We start from the raw sequence: 13,675 nt of genomic DNA, 5'->3' as shown, positions 1-13,675 counted from the left end.
ATTTCTGGGGCGTACCAAAGTGTAACACTTGGCTCAAGGAAACTTCTCAGATGTTCTAAGCTGTCCTAGGCACTGACTTTCTAATGGAACAGCATTTTTACTTGAAAGAACAACTGACAGACAAACTGTAGGTATGCAGACTTACGTATCTGGCAGATAGTTTCTCAAGAACGAATAAAGGGAATCTATTACTTCCAGGAAAATATCCACCCAACAGTGTTTGTTGCCAATGTTAAAGAATGAGCCTGCAAGCAAAACTTAGAATTTTGGAAAATTTTTATCCACCAATGTGAATTTGACAGCTTTCCAATATCTAAATACATTTTGATAAGATAGGTGGCAATAGTAATGAGTGTGATTTTTAATATTGTGTAATGAAACTGGTCAATTTAGAAAAGCTGTGTAACTCAAGAAACCAATATTTTCCAAATGATCAGTATACACTATTACAAAATTATTCATAGGTAAAAAGTCCTTTCAAAGTGCAAAATAGGTAAATGGATTTTAATATAATCAAAAATCGTTATTCAATTGTGGCTTTCAGATTCAACATTTCAATGTACTTTCAGAAACTATCACTTGTCCAGTTTTGATGAAATATTAAGGAAGAATATTCACGATTATTTGAAAGGTTTTAACATAATCCTCTCTTTTCCAAGCACATAGTTGGATGAGGACAGCTTTTCTTCATACCCTTCAGTCAAAACAATATAGTGCAACAGTTTGAATGCAGAAGCAGATATGAGATTCCCGGTGCCCTCTATTAAGTCAGAAATTAAAGAGATTTGCAAAAATGTAAAATAAAGCCAATCTCGCTAAATTTTTTCTTGTTTTGGAAACCAATAATGTTTCATAAAAAGGTGATGTTAACATATAATGGATTTATTTTGCTTTTAAATGGATTTATAAATAAACATTTTTAAAGTTCTCAATTTTAATTTCTAGTATGATAAACATTGATAGATATAACTCATATTAAAAATTCTTCAGGATCTTCAATAATTTTTAAGAGTGTAAAGAGGTCCTGAAACCAAAGAGCTTGATATCACTGCCATAGAACTTTATTCAAACCAGAGGCTATAAGAGAACTAATGATCAAGGAAGTGAGAGATGTATTGGGTTTATGGGGTACCAGACTGGAGAAAACTGGCAGCCAGAGGACAACAAAATATTACTATGTGCCTGGCAGGAACCTGGGCATCAAAACTGTGGATTTGCTGTAAGGACAGGTGGAGGACAGCTGTAACTAGCCCTTCTCACGTCATGTTTTGCCTAAGGGTACATCTGGTAGGTTCATTGTGCAGGATCTGCCTCTAACCAACTTGGTCTGGTATCCTGTTGCCCCAGCAAATGAAATGTTTGTAATATTGCTAATGGAAATAAAAGTAGAGATGGCCAGCAAGTCCACAGTTTTGGGCCAGCCATCACCTACTACAATTGCAAGTTCACAAAAGGCCTGAACAGAGAAGATATGCCCTATTCACTGGCCCTCTACAGATCCCACAACCCATGTTACGAGTCCTTTGATTGAATCCACAGGCATGTTTATCACCTGGCAACAGACCAATAGGTGAAAGAAATATATTACTAGTGTTCTATATGAACTTTATGTTACGAACAGCCTGTTTATTTAGTGACTTGTTTGTTTTTGTCAGATCTAGCATCCTGAAAGACACAGACCAATGGATTTTTCTCTGTGTTTGTCTTTGTCAGGAAAAATTTGAGGGGCTGTTCCGGATGTATGATGACTGTGTGACATTCCAGCTATTTAAGAGTTTCAGACGTGTCCGAATAAACTTCAGCAATCCTAAATCTGCAGCCCGAGCCAGGATAGAGCTTCATGAAACCCAGTTCAGAGGGAAAAAATTAAAACTCTACTTTGCACAGGTAAGATAATACTTTACCTAAGTTAATCCTTTTGTCCTACATTATTTTTTTGCTTTTTAAAAATATAAATGAGTTCCTTTCTACAATCAGATTATTTTGTAGTCTATAATTAGTTCACTGAGAAACAGACTCATATCATGGTTCCCAGGCAGGGATGATATATCACTTTAGAAACCTGAGCTCTAACCTGGGCAAGTTAAATTACCTTACTGGGGCTCAGTTTCCTAGTCTGTAAAGTGATGATAATGATATATACTTCATACTGCTTTTATGAGGATTAAATGCATTACTGTGTGTTCAAGTGCATAGTATTTGGTAAATACACATTAAATGCCAGCTAATATTTGTAGTGAGAATGGTCTAATCACTGCTTCTAACCTTCCTGTCAGGGTTATAATTAAATCTTAAATTACATGACAGTTTTGGTGGACTGTATAGCCTTTCCAATGACTCATATTCATGTGAAAAGGATACAAATATATAGAAATTAATTTTGTGTTTTGTTTCATCCAAAAATAAATTATGGCTATTACAGAAAAGGATGATAATTCTTGGCAATGTTTCCAGTAATGGAAAATCAGTGTCCAAAATGTTCCATCAGTGCCCTCACCTCATCACCACATACCTTGATCCATCTCTTAAGTGATCTGTAAATATTGTTTCCACCTTTGGACTTTGCGGAAATGGCACAGTGAAAACCAGCAGTCTTTGGCCTCAGACCCATGTGCAAATCCTAAGACTGCTACTAGCTTGTGTGACTTGGACAAACTTTAGTTTCTTCATCTATTAAAATTGTACTTCATTTCTTAAAGTTAAAAATTGAGTTACCATCTGACCCAGCAATTTTATTGCTAGGTGTTAAAAACAGGTACTCAAACAAATACATGTATATAAATGTTCATAGTGACACTATTCACAATTGCCAGAAGGTGGAAACAACCCAAATGTCCATCTGTGGGCAACAAATTGTGATATATCCATACAATGGAATATTATCTGACCATTAAAAAGGAACAAAATACTGATAAATTCTACAATGTGGGTAAAACTTGAAAACAATATACTAAATGAAAGAAGTTGTCTTCTTCTGTTTGGTGCTGCTATAACAGAATACTTGAGATGGAGTTATTTACAAAGAACAAAAATCTATTTCCTCACAGGAGGCTGGGAAGTCCAAGATCAAGGTGGGCAACTGGTGAGGGAATTCTTGCTGCATCCTCACATGGTAGAAAGTGGCAGGGCAAAAGAGTGAACACTCTCCTACAAGCAAGCCCTTTATATGTAGCAGCATTAATTCATTCATGAAGGTGGAGGCCTTGTGACCTAAACACTTCTCCAACCCCCCCACCTCCCAGCACTGTTGCATTGGGGATTAAGTTTCCTACACACGAATTTTGGGGGACACGTTCAGGCCATAGCAGAAGCCAAACACAAAATGTCACATATTCTCTGATTTCATTTGTATGCACTATCCAGAATAGGAAAATCCATAGAAACAGAAAGCAGCTCAGTGATTGCCAGGGGTTGATGGGAGGCAGGAAGGGTAGTAATTGTTTAATGGGTATGAGGTTCCCTTTTCTAAAGGAAATGAAAATGCTTTGGATCTAGACAGAGGTGGTGTGCAAATTTTCAGGCCCCAGCCCGGACCTACTGAATCAGAAATCGGGGGGTGGGGCCAGCAGTCTGTGTTTCAGTAGGTGGTTCTGATGCACACTAAAGGTTGAGATCCACTGTTTTAAGGATTAAATAAGATCACTGAGGACATGATATGTGGTAAGTAGTAATTGTTATTATAGTCTGGTTTACTGGTTAATTTGTCACAGGCCGAAAGTGAAACTCCACATCTTAGTGTACCAACATGGTACATCCTGAAACCAATACAAATAAAGTGTCTTAATTTCTACTCTGTTTGAAAGGTCCAGACTCCAGAGACAGATGGAGACAAACTGCATTTGGCTCCCCCACAGCCTGCCAAACAGTTCCTCATCTCACCTCCCTCCTCTCCTCCTGTCGGCTGGCAGCCCATCAGTGACGCCACGCCAGTCCTCAACTACGACCTCCTCTGTGCTGTGGCCAAACTAGGACCAGGTAAGCTCTCTGACCCTTTTTAAAAATGAGCCTTTGTCAGCAGCTTAGAAAAGCCAAACAAGATTAACAGCCTTGAAATCCTGGGTTCACGGTAACATCGGCATTTCTAATGGATTTCCTGCTCCGTGGGGACAGTGGGAGGGAATGATGGATGATGATACAGCATCAGACTCTGCACCTGCTCCAGAGCAGCTCCGGAGCCTGGACAAAAATGATTCAGTCCATGCAGCTTCTGGATTACAGGACAGATATTTTAAGATCTGACTGTGCTACCCAATTGTTATGGGATTTTTCTCTATACCATGAGGAAGTTGTTTCCTCAGAGCAGGTAAAATGGGCCCTACCAGCAGGCAGGAGGCTTCTATGTTGTGCAACCCAGTTTTACTGCTGCCACAGTTGTTAGTACACACCCAGAAACCCTCTGTTACAGGACAACTTGCCTGCCAAAGTGAAGCCTCCAAGTTCCCCAGGAAGTCAGTCACGGTAACCGCTAACTGTAGAAAAATCTTACGGTTATGTTGTTCTGATGTTGGCATATGTTGCCCTGATTCACTTATTTTCACTGCAGTATAACATTGCAGTATATGAATGCACCACCACGCTTTATTCATCCACTTGCCTGTTGATGGACATTTAGATAGTTTCCAGGTGTTTGCTATTACAGTCAGAGCTACGGTTAACATTCTTGTACATATCTCTATATGCACTTGTCCAAAGTTTCTTTAGGTTTTATACCTAGAAGTGATATTGTCCTCAATTTCACCAGATGGTACCACCTTGTACTCCAAGGTATTTTTCCTGTACTATATCAGGAGGGGAAATGGTGGAAACTGTGGGGCTGAAACCAGGTGGCAGCTGAGGTTTTCAGCACTGTGGATCCAATGGTAAATAATGACTGTTATATCTGCTCTATCCACTGGTGGTTCTCCTGGTGGGAGGGAGCTTTAAAAATAGAATCCCAGTGCCCTGATCCCATCCCTGATAAATTCTCATTTAATTAATCTGGGGTAAAGTCCAGACATAAGTATTTTTTAAAAGGTCCCCAGATGTGCAGATGAGTTCAAGAACTACTGGTAGCCACATGCCAAATACCAGGTATATTAAACATATGTTAGGTTCTTACTAGTATTTTTTGGTGTGGTCAGGAAAACATTTGGCCCAGAATCACCCACCCAGAAATCTGCATTTTTTTAATTGAAATGTATTGATTATACATATTCGTGGGTTACAAGAGTTATATTTCAATACATGTGTAATGATCAAATGAGGATAATTAGCATATTCGTCATTGCAAAATAATCATTTCCTTGTGATGAGGACATTTGATCTCCTCTCTTCTAGCCATTTGATAACATGCAGTAATTTCTTGTTAATTATCGATGCCTAGCTCAACTGTATACCAGTAGAACTTGTTTTTCCTGTCTAGCTGTTTTGTGTCCATTAAGCAACCTCTCACTGTCCCCTCTCCTTCTTCCCCTTCCCTGCATCTGGTAACCACGGTTCTGTTCTCTCCCGAAAGATCAACTTATTATTTAATTATTTTCTTTCTTTCTTTTTCTTTCTTTCTTTCTTTTTTCTTTCTTCCTTCCTTCCTTTCTTTCTTTCTTTCTTTCTCTCTCTCTCTCTCTCTCTCTCTCTCTCTTTCTTTCTTTCTTTCTTTCTTTCTTTCTTTCTTTCTTTCTTTCTTTCTTTCTTTCTTTCTTTCTTTCTTTCTTTCTTTCTTTCTTTCTTTCGCTCTTCTTTTGCTCTTTCGCTCTTTCTTTCACATGTGGGCTCTCTCCCCCTCTCCCTCTCCCTCTCACTTTCCTCTCTTCTTCCCTCCCTCCCTTCCTTCTTTCCCACCTTCCTTCCTTCCTTTGCTCCCACTTATGAGTGAGAACATGCGGTATTTCTATTTCTGTTCTGGCTTATTTTACTTACGTTAATTTTCTCTAAGCTCCTCCATGCTGCTGTGAATAGAAGAATCCGTTCCTTTTTATGGCTGAGTAGTATTCCATTGTGTACATATACAACATTTTTAAATCTAATTGTCCAACTATGGACACTTAGGTTGGTTCCATATCTGGGCTATTGTGAATAGAGCTGCAATAAACATGGGAATGCAGGTATCCCTTCAACATGATGATTTCCATTCCTTTGTATATATACCCTGCAGTGGGATTGCTGTTTGGCAGTTCTATCTGTAGATGTCTGAGGAATCTCCATACTGTTTTCTATAATGGCTGCACTAATTTACAACCCCATCAACAGCATATAGGTGTTCCCCTTTCTCTGCATCCTCACCAACATTTGTTATTTTCTGTCTTTTTGATAATAGCCAGTCTAGCTGGGATGAAATAATATCCCAATGTGGTTTTGATTTGCATTTCTCTGATGATTAGTGATGTTGAGCATTTTTTCCTAAACCTGTTGACCATTTGCATGTCTTCTTTTGAGAAATGTCTGTTCAGTTCCTTTGCTCATTTTTTAATTGGATTATTTGTTTTTTTACTTTGAGTTCTTTGTATATTCTGGATATTAACCCCTTGTTGGACGCATAGTTCGCAAATATTTTCTTCCATTCTGCAGGTTGCCTTTTCACTCTGCTGATTGTGTCCTTTGCTGTGCAGAAGCTTTTTAGTTTGATATAATTCCATTTGTTTATATTTTTGTTTCTATTTATTTTTTTGCCCGTGCTTTTGAGGTCTTATTCATAAAGTCATTGCCTAGTCCTACATCCTGAAGCATTTCCCCTGTTTTCTTTTGGGAGTTTTATAGTTTCAGGTCTTTAACTTAAGTCTTTCATCCATTTTAAGTTGATTTTGGTATATGGCAGTATATAGGGGTCTAGTTTCATTCTTCTACACATGAATATCCAGTTTTCCCAGTTCCATTTATTGAAGAGGCTGCCCTTTCCCTAATGTATGTTCTCAGCACCTTTGTCGAAGATTTGTTGGCTGTAAGTACATAGATTAATTTCTGGGTTTTCTATTCTGTTACATTGGTCCATGTGTCTGTTTTTTATGACAGCACCATGATATTTTGGTTACCATAGCTTTGTAGTATAATTTAAAGTCAGATGGTGAAATGCCTACAGCTTTATTCTTTTTGCTCAAGATTGCTTTGGCTATTCAGGATCTTTTGTTGTTCCATGTGAATGTTCGGATTGTTTTTTTCTATTTCTGTGAAGAATGCCATTGGTATTTTGATAGGGATACATTGAGTTTTTTGTTGGAGTCTTTCGGTTTTTCTATATATAAGGTCATGTCATCAGGAAAACATTTGGCCCAGAATCACCCACCCCAGAAATCTGCAGTTTGAATAATCACACGTGTTGATTTTTAAATATACTGAAATTTGAGAATCCCGGGAATTAGAGTGACCAATTCCTGGTTGGCCCAGGACTGAGGGGTTCCTGAGACATGGGACTTTCAATTCTAAAATCAGGAAATTCCCAGGCAAACTAGGAAGAATCGATCACCCTGCTGGGTACCAGGAGTAAGATGAGGCTAATTTGATTAATAAGCACTCCCTGCGAGAGAATTGCTGACTTTGGCACATGTGGCCTGAAAGTTAAATTACAGCACTCTCAAGAGCAAGCTCCTTGGGATTTCTTTGTAATCATCATCCAGTCACCCAGCTTCTCAGGGTCTTTAAAATGGCCACTGGTTTTTACCCTTAAAGAGCCATTTTGAGAAGCAGTAGGTGTCTAATTAAGATGGGCTGATGAAAGAAGCAATATAATGATAAGGGAGATGTTTATGAAATATGATTTCCTTGAAAGTCTAGTTCACCTATGTGAATCCTGAGCTTATGCACTACCCATTGAAAGAGAGCCATGTTTGTGATATACTTAGACATTGTATAGTGTACTCATGCAAAATAAGTCAAGTCTGCTCAAGTCAGGCCTTGTGAAGCCATTTCCCACAGTAATTCAGGAAATTTTGGAAGCAGAGAAGTACATTCCACTCAAATGGTCTGATTGAAGCTGCTCCTTTTAGTCTCTTCATGGCACTTTGCACAAATGCTCACATCTTCTTACGGTGATTTTTTATTGTTCAGCTTACTGTCTTCCCTGCTGTTTGAGGGGAGAATGCATGTTTCATTTCTTTTGGTATTCCCAGCTCCTGATAGCAAATATTGGATGAATTAATGCATGCATGAATGAGTGAATTGATCAGAGCTACTAGCCTGCCTTCACTGGAAAATTGTTGCTTTCTTATGCCTAAGCCAGACCGAGTCAGGCGGCACTAAATTAATGTTTTCTATAATAAGAAGACTTCTAGCATTTCCATTTGAAAAAAAAAAAAAAAGATTTAGTAAAATTTATTTTTAATCCTTCGGCAGAATCATTTCAGTAACAAATTCTAACTCATTTTATGTTAGGGGATGACTACGTCAGTTCCAGAAGTACAGAAACAAATTAGAATGAGAGCAGAAAAAAGCAACTCAAATGATCAAAGGAATTTTGCTTCCAAGGAATGATTAATAGTGCTAAATTGGTAGGGCTGAGTGACTGAGAAGATATGCAGAAATTAAAAGCTGCTGGGAAAGGTCAGTCTTGAGAAAGAGCATCACAGACCAGGGATCCAGAGTGAGCCGGGACTCAGGCTAAAGGCACTTCAGTCATTGACTGGCTTGTGGGCGCTGGCACATGTCTAGCTGCCCCAGAGGCAATGACTTGCCATATAGGACCCTTCCATGAAAGACAAATGGGAGGGGGAGGACACAGGCCATGGCTCAGACAAGCAAGGGGCAAAAAAAGTCCCCATTCTTTAAGAAAGGGATGCTGATGACCCTATTTCAGAGACAGACAAGTCAGGTTCCTGAGGACTTCTAGAGACGTCCTTGAAACAAGCAGGGAGAGAACAGTGTGATTACACTGTGGGTGTCTGTTGAAAGCCTTTGAAATACCTAAGTTGTTACATCAGGAGTCAAGGGCCACATAATATTGAAGCATCTCTCAGTTCTGTTTACTATAGTGAGAGCAAGTTCATAGTCTGGAAATTATGGAAAGCACAATTTCCAACATTCCTAATCATTGTCGCCATGACAGTATGTTCTATCACTGATCCAGAACGTAAGTAAAATTGACAAATTTGAAAAAATTAAATAATGAAAACAATGGCTTAAACTTATGTATAGGACTTATTATATGTCAGGCACTGTTCTAAATACCTTACTATATTATCTCATTTAATGCTCACAGACAATATAACAGAGATTGTTCTGGTCTTCATGTATACAGTTGGGGAATGTGAAGCACAGAGTAGTTCAGGAACTTGCCCAAGGCTGCACAGCTGGGAAATTAAAATATGTCCCTCTGCCACAGGCAAGAAGAAGAAAGGATTGATTGAGCCGGCACCCTTGCCCTAGGGTCTGAAAAGTCTCAGAAGACAGAGAGATCTCTTGAATAGTAAAATTAATTTCTCTAGAAGAAATCCAAGATAGTTCTAAAAGGAAAAAATATGAAACAACTTGTACATTTCATTTCTTCATATTTTGTTTCTCTGCTTAAAGACACTTGCTAAAACATACCCACTGCATCCTTTACGCCACATCAAGAGGGACACATTTGCCTTCCTCTGCTGTGTTCATGGAGCAGTTATCGTTTCTATAAAACAGAGGCTTTGTGTGTTTCTCTTGGTTGCCCTGGTGAATCTGTAGAAGCTCATCATTTAACAGTGACCGAGACAAAATACGATGGGCTCTGAACTTGAGGTGGCTAATGAATTGAATATTTATATTTTTGTTTATTTTATAATATCTACTGTTCCTTACTCCAGAAGCAGAGTAGGGCTATGTTCTTTTCTGATGTAAAACAAAATAGGAGAATAAAAACCCTGCCCACAAAAACAACTTATCCATACCAGTCAGCAAAAATGGCAAAATAGAGATGTACCCTGTACTAAATATGCGGTAGATCAGGTGGGATATGAAATGCCAGCTTTTATTCTGCTCTCTAGGATGGCTCTGGAAGGTCATGTTCATTGTCACGGAAAATGCCTGCAGGGAGCGATATGAAAAGTCATTGTCTATTCTCTTTTTGCCTCCTGCTATTTTTAGCTCTTGTAAGGGAGATCAATTTTAGTTAACTGCAGAGGAGAGTTTAAAATGGTGCTTGAGTTTCAAGTTGCGTACATCTGCTATATTTAGATTTTTTTTTCCAAATTCTTGTCTATCAAAACATGCCCTAGTAAAGCAATTTTGCTGGTGTCGCTGCTTTGGTATATGCTGTTTTCCTCAAATGGAAAATATATTTCATTAATTAATGTAACTTATAAGGAAGGAACATTTTCTATTCTAGGTTTTGCTTCTAAAGTAGAGAAAATTCAGTTTTTAAAATATAGATGAGCACCTATATTTTTGGTGCGTGTGGTATGAATATTGTATAAAGCCTCACTTCTTGTGCAGCAATTGATATATTCTGATCACAGATATGATAGGCAAATAACAGCTAGTATCCAGTGTTCCAGTTAGTACAGTCTCTGTGTGTCATTCTCCACACAAGGGACTCAGATTTGTGACCCTGGAACACATGTTCATAATTTTCCATTTCCTTTTGAAGAATTTTCCCTGGAAAAAAATGTTAAAGGGGCTTTTCTTCTCAATATATATCCCACAATTTATCTTCAATCACTGTTGAGTAGCAATATAGCATACTTCCTTTTCTCATTTCACAGGTACAATGTGCACATTGTAGAAAATTAGAAACGACACATGACCAAAAAATGGGAAAAGATGAATAACCAATCCTACCACTCCAAAATAAGTACATGAAAAAGGAATCATTGTGGTGTTCATTCTTCAAGTTTCTCTTATGAGGGTGTGTGTGGATGTGTGTGTGTGTCTGTGTGTCCATAGCCGTTGCCTTCGCCAGGCCCCTAATATCAGGAAAGGAAGAACAGTATGGTCCATTCCCAGAGAGGAAAACCTCATGACTCTCTGACCAGGCACAGAGAGCTCTCCCAGCATGTTCTCTCTCTCTTTATCTCTGCCACTTTCCTCTCGCCCCGTGTAGACAAGCCCCCTTCACAAGGCTTCAGAGAGCTCCTCTTTATCTTCCCACCCCTCATCCCTCCATGATTCCCCTAGTCTTTCATGCCCTTATCTTCCTGCTAAGGTTTCACTTCTTTGTCTTAACCATTAATTCAGGTCCTCAGTCAATCAATTGACCCCATGAAGTACTTTAGGTTCTAAACGTTTCAGGAGGGAATGAAGATACATGGCCCCCCTGATCCAGTAATAGAAAGAAACCTCCAGAAGGTAAGCACATTTTATTTTATTGAAAGAGCTCCTGCTCTTACCATAAAACTATTCTCTCTCTCCCTCTCTCTTCCCCCTCCCAATTCCCCTCACCCCCTCCCCATCTTACCAAGGACCTCTTTGCTTTGATATGGGTCAGGACTGAGCAGGGGAGGTAAGGAAGGAGAACCCCAATCATTCAGTAGATAATATTTTCCTAAAATGAACCCGTACAAGACCTACTGAGGCATGGAAGTCAACTTGCAGCCCTGATGTCATTCCTACACTAGACAACCTTGTATCCAAATGTAGCAGACAATATGGTGGTTATGTTTTGGCACCCAGTAGACCTGAGTTGGAGTCCACCACTTTTCTCTGGGGTCTACCAAAATTAAATATAAGCTCATGGAAACACAAAAGAATTAGAGAAATAGTTTACAGAGGACTGAATTCTCTGGAGTATTTATTTTAATCCTAAATCTTTCTTTTTACTTCTACTTAGAAAATAAATTCTTTCTCCACTCCCAGACTGATCTTGTGAATAGGCAGCTAGCAAGTAGCTGTGATTTTTAGTTTCCGATAAGTTCTTCTGCCCCAGAATGTCTTCTCTTTTATTTTGTAGCTATAAATGAAAATCCAGCAGGAAGAGAGACTTTTCTCCTACTTTAGGATGATGATTAAAACTCAGAACGTGAGTTTGAATCTAGGCTCCACCTTTTATTAGCTGTGTGACCTTGAGGTGGTTTCTTAACCTCTCTGTGCTTTCTCAACAGTAAAATCAGGTTGTGCTGAGCATCAAATGAGATAATCCATATACATCTGTATCCCAGCACCGTTCATAGTACCTGCTCACTGTGTGTTACCTGTTTATTGTCACTTGATTTTCAAACTGTATCTTATTTTCCTACTAAAATGTAAGTGCCTTTGTTAAGTTCTTAGCTCAGTGAGTCTCAGTGTGAAAGCTAGGATATTCTGGCGTTGATGCCCCACATATTGCAGTACACTGAGCATCCCTGGGCCTCACCTACTAAAAGCCAGTATCGACCCCTAACCCAGTCCTTATGACAAAAAAATAATCCGCATATCACTGGGGATGTAGCCCGCTTGTATGAGAACTACACTAACTACACTTTCTCAAGTGTGTCACAGTCGTCAGAGACAGAGAGGCAAGGAGTCAGCATTTCCAGTGAATTTTCAAGGAGCGGAAAGAAGAGGGCCGGAGGGGGAGACAGGCCAGAGAAGCAGCTCCTGCCCCTCCCCCTGCCCAGACACACACACTTTGTTCTCACCCTGGATAACTGGGGGCACAAACTGCCCGTAGATGCCTTAAAAATACCATTCACAGCACATCTGGATGGGGCTGGGCAGCGCAGCTTTGGGAAACTTTGGGAAACTTTCTGATGTTTTCCACTCGAACTTAGTCCTATCAAGGAATGCTTTTGGCCCCAAACCAAACCAGCATTAGCTTCGCCAGGATTGAGCACCGGTTAAAAGCTCAAATCCCAGACAATCCTTGGGTAGATGGAAGGACGTGCAAGCCACCCCTCCCCACCTTTCCTGCTTCTGGCAGGTCAGCCTCTTCCAGTCGTCCAGGAGCTGGGTCAGTGCCAGATGCCTCTGTCTGCACAGCTGACCAAGGCTTGGCGACCTGTGCACCTTCCTCTCATTGCCGAATTTGATTAAGTCCCAAACCCAGTGCTTGAAAGGAAGTCTAAACGTGAACACCTTTCAAGCACATTTCAAATTGTTCTGAACTCTTTCCTCCATCTCCGTTTTTAGTCTCACTAACAGGCAGGCATGTTTAGTGAAACTAACATGCATGGAGATTCCATTTCAATGATTCCATAGATCGGGACTGATACTCCCTGCTTCCTTTTGAAAAAGAAAATCACATTTATAATAAAAATATTGGCAGTAGGGGGCTGCAATGCTTTTTAAACATGACTAGGCCTCTATATCTCCTGAAATGATTTTAATATTGGAATTTGTATTCTTCTTCTCAAATATATAGGGGTCTTAATTCAAGTTAAGGTTTAGCACTTAGCAGACAACCCAGCATGGTTCTACAATCGAGTCCTGTTGGAAATGTTCTTACTTTGATAAGCCATCATTCATTCTTAAAATTCAGTATGGATTAAAAACTGATGCCAGCTTTTTTGCTATTTGGGTCAGAACCAAATGAGCATTACATAAGAAGACAGATAAGATTTTTTTTTTTTTTTTTTTAATGCCAGCTTTGTTTCTGAGTAAAGACTAAAGCTGAGAATTGGGCTTAGTGGAGCAACAGCCAGAGCTTCCTACAGCTGAAATCCAGAATAATACAGACATGTTCACCCTGTCACAGAGCTGGAAAATGTCAGGCTGCCCAGCACAGAGCATAGTCTTTTCTGTGAGGCTTACTTAGCACATGGCTCACAGCAGAGCAGAGAACAGGCTCCTTGCAGGCAGGGAGGGCTCACAGGGAAAGATGGGAGAG

At 39.5% G+C, this 13,675-nt stretch overlaps 1 protein-coding gene across 2 annotated transcripts in view; it reads left to right on the top strand.

Annotated features, from left to right (window-relative positions):
• Positions 1-13,675, top strand: part of RCAN2 (regulator of calcineurin 2) — a 242,377-nt gene that overhangs the window by 218,008 nt on the left and 10,694 nt on the right. For both annotated transcript variants that reach the window (XM_063097354.1, XM_063097353.1), the window contains exons 3-4: positions 1,714-1,887; positions 3,804-3,975. In XM_063097354.1, coding sequence (XP_062953424.1) covers positions 1,714-1,887; positions 3,804-3,975 — 346 coding nt within the window. The remainder of the gene's footprint in view (positions 1-1,713; positions 1,888-3,803; positions 3,976-13,675) is intronic.

Source organism: Cynocephalus volans, chromosome 5 (assembly GCF_027409185.1).
Source record: "Cynocephalus volans isolate mCynVol1 chromosome 5, mCynVol1.pri, whole genome shotgun sequence".
NCBI classification, from domain to species: Eukaryota; Metazoa; Chordata; class Mammalia; order Dermoptera; family Cynocephalidae; genus Cynocephalus; species Cynocephalus volans.
Note: the sequence above shows the minus strand (reverse complement) of the source record. Positions and strands in the feature narration are given on the sequence as shown.